This window comes from Saccopteryx bilineata, chromosome 9 (assembly GCF_036850765.1).
Source record: "Saccopteryx bilineata isolate mSacBil1 chromosome 9, mSacBil1_pri_phased_curated, whole genome shotgun sequence".
NCBI lineage: Eukaryota > Metazoa > Chordata > Mammalia > Chiroptera > Emballonuridae > Saccopteryx > Saccopteryx bilineata.
The window spans coordinates 41,390,705-41,403,604 of NC_089498.1; the positions used below are offsets into that span (position 1 = coordinate 41,390,705).

Consider the following 12,900-nt stretch of genomic DNA (forward strand, 5'->3'; position numbering starts at 1 on the left):
TCTACTCCCTGTAACCACTGCACTCTTGTTTATGTCTATGAGTCTCAGCTTTATATCCCACCTGTCTGTGAAATCATACAGTTTTTAGCTTTTTCTGATTTACTTATTTCACTCAGGATAATGTTCTCAAGGTCCATCCATATTGTCATAAATGACCCTATGTGGTCATTTCTTATGGCTGAGTAGTATTCTATTGTATATATGTACCACATTTTCTTTATCCAATCCTCCTTTGAGGGGCACTTTGGTTGTTTCCATGTCTTGGTCACTGTGAATAATTCTGCAATAAACATAGGGGTGCATGTGTCTTTACGTACCAATGTTTTCAAGCTTTTGGGGTAGATATCTAGTGGAGGGATTGCTGGGTCATAAGAATAAGGTTCTATTCTTAATTTTTTTATTTTTTTTTATTTTATTTTTTTATTTTTTGCATTTTTCCAAAGCTGGAAACAGGGAGAGACAGTCAGACAGACTCCCGCATGCGCCCGACCGGGATCCACCCAGCACGCCCACCAGGGGCGACGCTCTGCCCACCAGGGGGCGATGCTCTGCCCATCCTGGGCGTCGCCATGTTGCGACCAGAGCCACTCTAGCGCCTGAGGCAGAGGCCACAGAGCCATCCCCAGCGCCCGGGCCATTTTTGCTCCAATGGAGCCTTGGCTGCGGGAGGGGAAGAGAGAGACAGAGAGGAAAGCGCGGCGGAGGGGTGGAGAAGCAAATGGTTGCTTCTCCTGTGTGCCCTGGCCGGGAATCGAACCCGGGTCCTCCGCACGCTAGGCCGACGCTCTACCGCTGAGCCAACCGGCCAGGGCTTATTTTATTTTTTATTCATTTTTAGAAAGGAGAGAGAGAGGGAGAGAGAGACACAGAGAGGAAGAGAGAGAGAGAAGTGTGGAGGAGCTGGAAGCATCAACTTCCATATGTGCCTTGACCATGCAAGCCCAGGGTTTCGAACCAGCGACCTCAGCATTTCCAGGTCGACGCTTTATCCACTGTGCCACCACAGGTCAGGCCTCTATTCTTAATTTTTTGAGTAACCACCATATTTTCTTCCATAGCAATTGTACTTATTTACATTCCACCAGCAGTGTGCTCACACACTGCTGATGGAAATGTAAATTATTTTATTTTATTTTTTTAGAGAGACAGATCCACAAGAAGAGAGAGGTGAGAAGCATCAGCTCATAGTTTTGCCACTTTAGTTGTTCACTGATTGCTTTTCATACATACTGTGACCGGGGCACTCAAGCCGAGCCAGTGACCCCTTGCTCAAGCCAGCAACCCTGGACTCAAGCCAGCAACCTTTGGACTCAAGCAAGCGACCTTGAAATCATGTTGATGAATCTGAGCTCAAGCCAGTGGCATTGGGTCTTGAACCTGGGACCTCAGCATTCTGGACTGATGCTCTACCCACTGCACCACCACCACCAGTCAGGTTTTTAAATTTTTATTTATTGGTTTTAAGGAGAGAGGAAGGATGTGTGTGAGAGAGAAACAGCAATTTGTTGTTCCACTTATCCATGCATTGATTGGTTGATTCTTGTATGTGCCCTGACCAGGGACCAAACCCAGAATTTTGGCGAATCTGGACAACACTCTACCAGGCATCCCCAAACTACGGCCCATGGGCCGCATGCAGACCCCTGAGGCCATTTATCCAGCCCCTGCCGCACTTCCAGAAGGGGTACCTCTTTTATTGGTGGTCAGTGAGAGGAGCACTGTATGTGGCGGCCCTCCAACGGTCTGAGGGACAGTGAACTGGCCCCCTGTGTAAAACTTTTGGGGTCCCCTGGCTGAGCCACTTGATCAATGCCAATATTATAAAGTATTTAAAGTGGACATCATAGTGATTTAACATATGTATATATTGTGATAGAATTCTCTCTATCCAGTCAACATACTTACTATGTCACATGTGTGCCTGTTTTGTGTGTGTGAGAGAGAGAGAACACTTAAGTTCTACTGTCTTAGCAAATTTCAGTTGTACAGCAGTGCTATCGACCAAATCCCCCATGTTGTTGATGAGACCCTCAGTCTGTTCATCTTATACAGAGTGTGCACTCACTGTCAGCCTTTGCCTGTTCCCACGCACCAGCTGCTGGAAACCTCTTTTCTACTTTCTGTTCCACTGAGTTTGACTTTTTTCTTTCTTATTTTATTTTTTTTAAATAACACATATTAGTGATGCCATGAAGAATTTATTTTCTCTGTGTGATTTATTTTACTTAGCATAATACCCTGAATATCCATCCATATTGTCACAAATGGCAAGATTTCCTTATTTCTCAAACTTGAACAAGATACCTATCTCTCAGGCCTGGCCGGTTGGCTCAGCAGTAGAGCGTCGGACTGGCGGGCGTGCCGGGTGGATCCCGGTCATGGATCCCGCGCATGCGGGAGTCTGTCTGACTGTCTCTCCCCATTTCCAGCTTCAGAAAAATACAAAAAAAAAAAAAAAAAAAAAAAAAGATACCTATCTCTCTACACATGAATATGTCTGAAATCTTATTTAAGTTATATATCTATATAATATATATATCACATGTTCTGTACCCATTGATCCGCTGCTGGACACAGGTTGTTTGCATATCTTGGCTATTGTGAATAATGTTGCAATTAACATGGAGGTACAGCTATGTCTTCAATATCCTGTTCTCATTTCTTTTGGATAAATACCCAGAACTGGAATTGCTGCATCATATATATAGTCATTCTAGTTTTAATGTTTTGAAAAACTTCTATACAGGGGGTCCTCGGGTTATGACAGTCTCCACATATGACATTTCGAGTTTACGACACTCACTCCCATAAAAAGTTTAAAAAATTGAGAAATGAGTTTTTAGCTGATGCAGAGGAGGATTAAACAGCGAGTGCACTGGGTGCATGCCCTGGACCCTGACTTCTGAAGGGCCCGCTAAACCCCAACTTTACACTTTTTTCTAATGATATCAAGTTTGGTTTCATATGTGCAATTTTAACATTAATAGTACATAATATTTTTTATTTATTTAAAAATATGATTAACATGTATTTTTATTTTTCCTGTCTCTTTTTTTAAGTGGCCCAATATTTTCTTCCATGCCTGAGGCCTCAACCAACCTTGATCCGCCTCTGGGTTTATGACGTTAGTGTCATACTTATGGACTATGTGGGTAAACTATATAGTTTGGTCGCACACAGCAGAAGAATACGCAGTAATGTGTTGTATGAGTGAGGGAGTTGGCGTCCCACAGTATGCTTACCTATACCTGTTTGGACTGCTAAAAGCACAAGTGTTCCATTTGTGTTGCTTTGACGACTTTTGGACTTTATCATGGCTACTAAATGATAGAGCTACTGGCATCACATGGAAGGAGCTGTCTCCCGAGGACCTCCTTCACCTGAAGAAGCAGCTGATTGAAGAGGAAGAGAGAGAAACACCAGCACCCAAGAGATTTACTACCAAGAGTTGGCAGAAGGTTTTCCTATGTGGAGGATGGGTTGGCAGAATTTCAGGCTGAGAACCTCAGTGATGACAGATTCAGAAAAGTCTACAGAGCTGTTTGGATGCCTTGGAATGCTATAGGAAGATTTTGGAAGAGAAGACGTCATCAACTTTCCAGACTAGCCTGGAACAAATCTTTAAGAAGATAGAGGCCTGAAACAGATCCTATACCCTCTACATCAGCTGCTTCTCGAGATGAAACACCTATAGTACAGGTAGAATCCTTTCCAGTGTCTCCTGCATGTTCCTTAGGCAATCCTGATTCACCTGACCCAGTATCTCCAGCACCTTCTGCAGGTTCCCTGTCGCTCCAGCTTCCTCCTCCCAATAGATCACTTTCCCACCTTGCAATGCCCCTTCCAGTGTGCAAGCCAAGCACAGGAATAAACGTAAAAAATTTTACTTACACTCACTTTTTGTCATTTTTTTCTGTTACTACAGTATAGTGTACAATACAGTATATTTATGTGATTTTCCTTTTTCTGTGGCTCAGTTGTTTTTATATTCTAGATTATGATTTTACAACTGTGTTAGGATAGGTAAGTGACTTAGGCTAGGGTGTGTTTCGACTTACAACAAAATTCGGGTTATGTCACTGTTGTAGGAACAGAACTGTGTCATAACACAAGGACCCCTTGGACTGTTTTCTGCATGAACTGATCTGACTTCACTCATGCTTAGTACAACCTGATTAAAAATATGTGATAAAAATAAAAATAAATGTTTGGGTATATCCTGAATTTCTCATCAAAGTTCACACAAAGGATCAAAAACAAGACTCAGAGCCGAGAGGTAGAAACAACCCAACTGTCCATCAGCCGATCTTTGGGTAACAAAATGTGCCCTATAGAATGGATATTATGCAGCCTTAAAAATGAAAGTAATTCTGACACATGCTACAACATGGAGGAACTTTAAGGACATTGTGCTTATAAATGAGCCAGAAATAAATGGACAAATACTGTATTATTCCACTTATATGGGGGCCTTAGAGTAGTCCAACTCATAGATACAGAAAGTAATACAATGGTGGCTGCCACGGGCTGGGGGAGAGGATGGGGAGTTAGTAGTTAATAGATGCAGACTCAGTTTGGGAAGATAAAATGTTCCAGAGATGAACGGTGGTGATTGTAGCACAACAATGTGAATGTGCTCGACGCCACTGAATTTACCCTTAAGTGTGGTTAAAATGGTGAATTCTTATGTTATTTTACCACAATAAGTGAAGATGGAAGGAAAGAATGAAAGAAGGAAGGAAGGAAGGAAAAAAGGAAGGAATGAAGGAAGGAAAGAAGGAAGGTAGGAAGGAAGGAAGGGAGGGAGGGAGGAAGGGAGGAAGGAAAGAAGGAAAGAAAGGAAGAAAGAGAAAGAAAGAAAGAAAGAAAGAAAGAAAGAAAGAAAGAAAGAAAGAAAGAAAGAAAGAAAGAAAGAAAGAAAGAAAATGAAAGAAAAGATTCAATAGCCAGGTGCACAGCAATGGTATAAGACAGGCAGGCATTTCAGAAGGACTGTCCCCTGATTCTGCAGAACACCAAGTTGGTTAGTGTCTTTTCTGCACTCCACACCTGCACAGACAGCATCATTTTTTTGTCTCGAAGATTTTCCACTTATTCTTTTTGTGAGTGTGACATTTTATTCATAGGACATGAGTGTAGTGAAACTTCTGGGTCAAGAGTGAAATACACAGGCTGAACATTTTGAAATGAAGACTGGAGGTGGTTTTTTTCTTTTCTACATTGAGGAGCTTTGGGTGATCCATAGAATCCCCCACATTGTAGACATCATCTGAAGTATGAGAGCAAATGTACTATTTCTAGGATTTTAAGTCCTTACAATGTCTCTCAGACTAAAACTTGCCTGAGGGTATAGGATTCCTGCCCCCATTATAGAACCCTGTACAGCGTGTCTGCAACCATCAGCTTTGCCAAATGGACTGTTTTAAAGTAACCATTTAATTTGAAAAGTCAATGTACCTGGGATCTTTTTTAAACACTGATTTCATTTTCATAAGGTTTTAGAATTTTTGTTTTTCCTAAATGTCCCTATCCCTCCCTCTTCCACCCGACTAAGCTCTGGAATAGGAATGGGAAAGGAAGAGCCCAACATATTTCAAGCTCAGAACGCAGCATCCCCGAGGGAGGGGTAAGAACTGATGCTGACACAGGAGGATGGTTTTGGAAGCTGGTCAGAGGTTGTGGGGTCAGTGGTAGGAGACAGTGTTTGCCCCCAAGCTCCAGGACAAGTGCACACATGACAGTTACACATGTTTGCATCCTTCAAACACGTTGACTGGTTGGAATGACCGATGACCTCAGAGGCCTCCGACCTTCCCGATTGGAAGGACCAGATTCCGTGGTGCTTGGCAACAGAGGTGTGCCAACAGCATCTTACTGGAGGTTTTCTCCATTCTAAGCTACGGATCAGTTGAGAGGACTGTGTATTCACAGAAAACCCAGAAGACTTTATAGTCTAGGTATCCAAAAAAGAAAGAGTTAGGAAAAAAACATGGCCAATTGTGAATCAAGTTTCCAGTCTGAGAAGCAGAGCCCCCAGCCTAGATCCTCAGGGTGCCCTCTGGAGGTGAGAGTAGTTGAAGTCTTGCCAGGACCATCAGGTGAGGAAACTGGGGACAGAGTGGATTGGAGAGGGCTGACCAGTGAGGAGGAAGGGAGACCTGTGAGAGTGTGTGTGAAAGAAAGGAGAGATTAGAGGAGATCACAAGAGCTGGGGAAGAGCATATTCCCATGAAGAAATAGCCTGGGAAGCAAGGAAGGAGGGTTAGGAGATGAGATCCCAGCATGAGAGACGGGAAGAAAGGAAACAGAGGAGAGTTCCTTTGATTCCCCCCCAATAAGAGAAATAATCTTTAAACAAGGAGAAGTTTTGAGGACAGAGTCATAGAACAATGGCAGGATGAATGGGAGGGGGCAGGTGGACTCCACCGAAGGGGAAAGATGGAGAGATGGCTGGGGAGGAGGCCAGTTGTCTGTGACACTGGAGAGGATGGACGGGTTTGCTCACTGGGGTTGGGGAGAGAAATAGGTGGGATGGAGTGGGGATGGGTTTAATGGACCAGTAGCTGAATTCCAAAGGCAAAGACTTTATATTGTAGCCTGGTTTCTTTCCTCAGCCCCCCGTGTAGATTCCAGACCCCAGCCTCAGTCAGCTGACAGGAAGAGGAAGAGGAAGAGGGAGGAGTCAACAGAGGAGGAGAGAGAGGAGTCTGCCCCTGGGGCTCAGGACGTCTGGGTCGTGGACACACTGTGTGGGCTCAAGATGAAGTTGAAGAGGCACAGGCGGTCCTCAGTGCTACCCGAGCACCATAAGGCCTTCACCAGGCTGCTCGGTAGGAGGGGACCCCGGAGAGCACCCTCCAATCTATCCTTTAAAAAAATGTATTTATATAACTACTCTTTTCCAATAGAAAAGGATTGCTCTGCTAGTTGGTAAGCTCTCTATCCTAGGAGGACTCTGTACTGATTGCTCATCAGGGACATTTACAAATGATACAGGGTTGGGCTAGACTTGAAAAGGGTCTGCACTTGGGATCAGATAGCTCAGTTTCAATTGTAGCTCTGAGACTGGCCTTTTGAAATAAATACCTTCATTTTATATGGGACGATAAAGCCATCTTCCCAGCCTGATGTGACTGTCAATGGAGACAATGGCTGAGTGCTGGGACATTGGCAGGGGCACGTTCACTCACGATGAGGGAGCATCACTCATTACTAAAGATCTGAATCATGCAGATATGCTGCTGACATCCTACCTGTCACTCAATGACCCCAGACTGGGTAAATGGGGATGGTGGTCACCACTACTCCCTGGCTCAGGGAACAATCTCCTCTGTCCCTCTTCCCATCAGCCTCACCCTCAGCCAAACTCCTAAAACTTCTCCAAGCGGGGCATGGTGCCCTCTTTGCCTGCAATGCTCCCATGGCAACCCTGTTCTGGTCAAGCTAACATAAGCCCTCTTTTCATAGAGGATCCTGTCATTAAAAAATTCCTGGCCTGGGACAAAAATCTGATGATCTCTGACAAGGTAGGGTGTATCCCTGCTCCACCATCTGTCCACAAAGAGCCTTTCATGCCTAGGGCTCTCTCTCAGACATGAAGACTTGTCACCGCTTCCCTTCAGGGACCAAGGGGGTTCTTATAGTGTGGATGGGGGTAGGGAGTGGGGTGATGGGGATGTGCGTGGGGGGGGCCCTGCTACTAGGATGGCTCCTCTGGGATCTGAGCACAAGGCTTGTCCCCATGGTTGTTAGCACATCAGATCTCCTCGCAGTGCCTGGGGACTCCCCTTTGCTCCAGGTTAGTAAAGACCCTCCTGATGCCGGAGATCCTAACTCCTGCCCTCAACCCTCCGCGTTTGCCATCCTGGTAGCATCAGCCTCTCCCTTATCCCACTGCCTGTCCTATTTCACAGTGTGAGCCCTCTTTTATGTATGTATTTCCCTCTTTCCCTCAGTATCTGCTGTCCATGGTGGTAGCTTATTTCAGCCGCGCGGGCCTCTACTCCTGGCAGTACCAGCGAATTCATTTCTTCCTGGCCCTGTGAGTATTAGGCTTAATCCCATCAGTCAATATTCAAATCCTAGGAGTATGGAGGGAGGAGAGTGGGTCTCTGACTTTCATCTTTTTTAACCTATTTGTACTGTTCACTCTGTGTAAAAAACCATTAGGATTGTAGTTAAAAACGGTAATGTTTTTTACAGTGTTCTTTGCAAAAGCCAGCAACCTAAATGTCAGGTAAAATGCTGAACAAAGCAGGCCCTGGATGGATAGCTCGGTTGGTTAGAACATTGTCTGGAATCAGCAGAGGTTGCTGGTTCGATCCCCAGTCAGGGAACATACAGGAACAGATAGATTTAGATATTCCTCTCTCTCCCTCTCCCTTTCTCTGTCTCTAATATCAATAAACACTTTTTGAAAGGCTGAACAAAGCAAAAGAAAACATAGATGCTTCATAAAGAAATGATACCACCCTGCCGCCCAGCAAACAGGAGTTAGACTCTCCGTGTCCAGTTCCTCTCTCTCTCCTGTATCTCTGTTCCCCCCTCATAACAACACCAAACGTAGAGGTCTTCCTCCTCATTTCAGACCTCCATTAAATAGCACATTTTTATGTATTGTAAAATGCTCCCTGGGGAAATTTGTTACAAATCTTTCTGAAAATCCTTGCACATCACAAGTTAACCAATTCAACCCCCCAACAATTTCACTAATTTTGTTCTAAATCAAGGCAAGAGTTTTCAGTTTGAATTCTGCTCTCTCTAGGATCTCCATCAAACTTGCCTACCACCCCGATATTCCATTCTTTGTTGCAAGGCTCCTCCGAAACACCCTTCCCTGTTATTTTTTTTTCCTATTGTATTTTCTGTCTAGGTATTTTTACACATATATATCTGAATAAAAGACATTTTCTTAAAAACAGTTCAAACACCAAAATCTTTGGATACCGTCTCTGACCCGCTAACCTGCATTCCAGTAGCACTCTAATTAGAATTCCATTAAAATGTGCTATTTTAAATTAGTTATTTTTAATGCCCTTTCCTCTCTTTTGCCAATCCCATTAAACTAGACCCCTGTTGAAGGCAGCACCTGTCAGTATATCGATGGCTTCTTAAATAGTACAATTCTTATCACTTTGCAGATGCTTACGTTATATTGAGTCTGAGATTATCAGGTTTGCACTTGCTATGAGACAAAGCACTCATTCATTCACTCATTCTATGAAAACTTATAAACTGCATCTCAGTGCCAAGGAATGTGAGGGGAAGAAGAGAATTCAAGAAGCTTTCTTGAGTTAATGCACCACCACAGCAAGTCCTGTATGAGTCATCTGGTAGGAAAGTGGTGAATACAGTAAGGACCAGTCAGGGCCACCCACGGGAGCAGCATAGGTACTTGCACTATGGGGAGACTGGTGCGTGCACACACAGCAGGTTAAAGGGAAGGGGCCGGCTTCCCAGTAGGATTTTATGTTCATCATCCAGGTATGAGAGGTGCCCTTCAGGTCCCTGCTCAGCAGTGGCCTCTTGAAGAGTGGGTGGCACCCTGTGACACTAGATAGGGCTCCAGGAAGCCCCATCCTTCCTGGGCACCTGGCCTCAGCCAGGGGTTCTTCCTCTCCTGCTGCTGACTGGCCACCTGGTGTCTGTCCTCAGCTACCTGGCTGTAGATATGGAGGAGAATTACCACGCCCCTAAGCAGGCCATCCTTCCCTTCCTCTATGGGGAGCACTACCTCACTCAACGCCGCTCATTCCACAAACTGCGATTCCAGTTCTTCCGCTCCATGGGCTACAGGGCGTGGGTCACCCGGGAAGAGTGTGAGGAGGTAGGTGGCTGTGGGAACTTGGCGGAGGCAGCCACATTGGAGACAGAAGTGATCGTGGGGATCAGCTTTGGGATTTGAGGCTGAGACAGAATAGGGGGCTGGACAAGGGGCGGGACTGGGTCCACCTGGAGATTCATCATCTTCTCAGGGGGCTGTTTCTCTTTCCAGATCCAGGCTTTTGATCCAGAGCTCTGGGTGTGGGGACGCGATCGCACCCTTATTTCTGAGGCCACTGAGGCAAAGGTGGGTCTGAAGGAAGGTGGTCTCCTCATGGGTACAGACGGAATGATTTGTTGTCTACTTAGGAAATCCCAGCAATCCGATTGGTGGATGCTCACTCATCGCCCTGACGCCCTCGCCGTTCCACACACTGTGAAGTGGACCCACCAGGCACATAGCCAGGCTCTGACAGGCTCCAGGACACAAGCTGACGACCACACACACACACTCACCTCAGTGGCACGTGTGGGAGCCAGACCTCATGATTGGACTGAAATCATTTGAACCAAAGTAACAGGGTCCATATATTAGATTTCTTGAGATGTTGAGTTTTGTGAAAAGTGAAGTTTTCCATTTTTTCCATATCTTGTGTTTTGACTTTCTGTTGTTAATTCACTTTGGTATTCCATCCCTCAGGAATTCCAGCTATAGAGACTTATTGAAACAATAGAATGTTAGATAGAATAGTCTCTATATACAAAAATATGACATACATCATGACCCGCTATATTTTCATCCTAATATACCCTCAAACAAATGGCCATGGCCAGATCACTTGTGTGTTCTTCATTTGCCCTGATCCATCAAGCTCTCCTCTTGCACAATTACACAATTCCCTCCTCAAGTTTATGGTCAAGGAAGTCTGTCAGAATGAGGGAAGTTTGAGAAATACTAGTGCCAGCATGGTTTTCTACGATAGATACATTAAAGTGACGGGTTTGGGCACAGGATTAACCAAAGGTTTGGTTTAAATCTTTGGAACTAGCTCTCTTAGTCCATTCTGGCTGCTGGGACAAAAAGCACCAGACTGGGGGGCTTATACACAGCACACATTTATTTCTCACAGTTCTGGAGGCTGCAAGTCTGAGATCAGGTGCCAGCACAGTCAGGCTCTGCTGAGGACCGTCATCTGTGCTGCAGATGGCCACCTTCTCACCATGTCCTTACACATTGGAAGGGACAATGCACCTCTCTGGGGTCTTTTACGAGGGCAATAATTCATAATTGCTACACCCAGTGACCTAATCACCTCCCAAAGGCAACCATCTCTTTTATTTATTTATTTATTTATATTTATTATTTTATTTTTATTTTATTTTATTTTTTTGTATTTTTCTGAAGTTGGAAGCGAGAAGGCAAACAGACTCCTGCACACGCCTGACCGAAATCCACCCAGCATGCCCACCAGGGGTCAATGCTAGGCCCCTTTGGGGCATTCATGGAGCCAACCTCAGTGCCAGGGCCAGCTCTGCTCCAATGGAGCCTTGGCTACGGGAGGGGAAGAAAGAGATAGAGAGAAAGAAGAGGAGTAAGGCTGGAGAAGCAGATAGGCACTTCTCCTGTGTGCCCTGACCGGGAATCTAACCCAAGACTTGCACGTGCCAGACCGAAGCTCTACTGCTGATCCATCCAGCCAGGGCCAGCCGCCATCTCTTAATATCATCATTTTTGAGGTTATAAATTAAGGCAGCCACAAATACTCAGACCATAGTATTAGCCAAGGTTAGACAAGGTAGTCTGGTTCAACTTAAGATCCAGGGATAGCATTAGGGATCAGGCATCCGGTCTTGTGGTTTGTGATGTAAATGTGTCAGCGATGTCTGTTGTGTGGTGACACATTAAGGTTTTAAGTACAGTAGTACAGAAGGACCAGGTGTGAGTGGGCTAAAACAACACTTTTGCAGCATCTTACTCCCTGAATAGAACCATCTAAAGTCCTTGCTATAAAGCTGATTACCCGCAATACTTAACAATTTTTAGAATCTGGGTCATCAAAGTTGAAGAATCACACTTGAAAACAATGGTTCAAGAGTGGGGTTGAGAATGATTAGAGATAAACTCAGATTTACAGGTTAGCCTAAACTCTTATTAGAATTGATCGAGAATTTAAATAGTCTTTCTATCTGGAGAGTTGCCTTTTTGAAATGTGACATCCATCTCTTTCTCCTCTTCTAGATCACTCAGCCCAGGAGAGATTTGGGTATTCAGCACAATGACCATCCAGATGCTAATGGCAGACACAAGGACAGGAAAGAGGAGCCTCCTGCGCAGATAATCGAGAAAACTTAGATTAATCTCAAATGAGCTGAAGAGTTAACACGTCCTGCTCTCATAGAAGGACTATAGGATAACAGGGTTATTGTAGGATCCCCCCCTCCTAAGACACTGCCCCAAATTTCAGATTGTTAAATTTAAATCTCCCCTCTGATATAAGCTGGAGGTCCCATATTTTATACACTTCTTTTCAACCGTCTAGAGCCATCTGCAGGTGGAGTTGAGGAACTCGGAATAAGAGGGAAACACTTTAAATATATAAAGTTAGAATCATAAGATAGTGATAGGTTAATCTATGTTATATAAATTTTATTGGTTCATTTTTTAAATGTTGCCCCTAGTATTATACTTATTTTTATATTTAATATTTATATAGTTATGTTAAAAAGTTCGTAACAGACAGTTTTGAAAACATGCTGTACCTAGTTTTACGATGACTTATCATATGTAAATATAATTTTGTTTACATATTACAATAGATTTCTGTAGCTTTCTCTATTATAATAATATAATATCAATTATCTCTCCACTAGGTGGGTAGTTCCACCATAGTTTTATAAATATATATATTTATTTTTGGTCTTTATTATTTAATTGTAAGAATTCAGTTGTAATTTTTTAAATTGCCTGGATGACATGTTTGCGTGCATCTCTTAAGAAATATAATAAAGATGACATTCTCACCTTCATGATATGTGTGGTTGTATCAGACTGATTACCTGTTCACTGTTAATGTCCATGTTGCCTAACAGGTTGTGATTATTCAACCAATTTTCTTTTTTTTCTTCCTTTCCAAGAGA

At 44.0% G+C, this 12,900-nt stretch overlaps 1 protein-coding gene across 1 annotated transcript; it reads left to right on the plus strand.

Annotated features, from left to right (window-relative positions):
* The first annotated feature begins 5,989 nt into the window (after window positions 1-5,989).
* On the plus strand, window positions 5,990-12,115 carry LOC136313610 (speedy protein E4-like). The gene is made up of 7 exons (XM_066244128.1): window positions 5,990-6,098; window positions 6,615-6,830; window positions 7,468-7,526; window positions 7,956-8,041; window positions 9,655-9,826; window positions 9,995-10,069; window positions 12,002-12,115. The coding sequence occupies exons 1-7, from the start codon at window positions 5,990-5,992 to the stop codon at window positions 12,113-12,115; spliced, it is 831 nt and encodes a 276-aa protein (XP_066100225.1).
* The last annotated feature ends 785 nt before the right edge of the window (window positions 12,116-12,900 follow it).

Excerpts from the sequence above, each read along its gene's own strand:
- LOC136313610 (XM_066244128.1), top strand. The coding sequence starts at position 5,990 with ATGGCCAATTGTGAATCAAGTTTCCAGTCTGAGAAGCAGAGCCCCCAG. Across the intron at positions 6,831-7,467 it reads GGCCTTCACCAGGCTGCTCG|AGGATCCTGTCATTAAAAAA; the intron begins GTAGGAGGGGAC and ends CTCTTTTCATAG. Across the intron at positions 9,827-9,994 it reads CCCGGGAAGAGTGTGAGGAG|ATCCAGGCTTTTGATCCAGA; the intron begins GTAGGTGGCTGT and ends TTCTCTTTCCAG.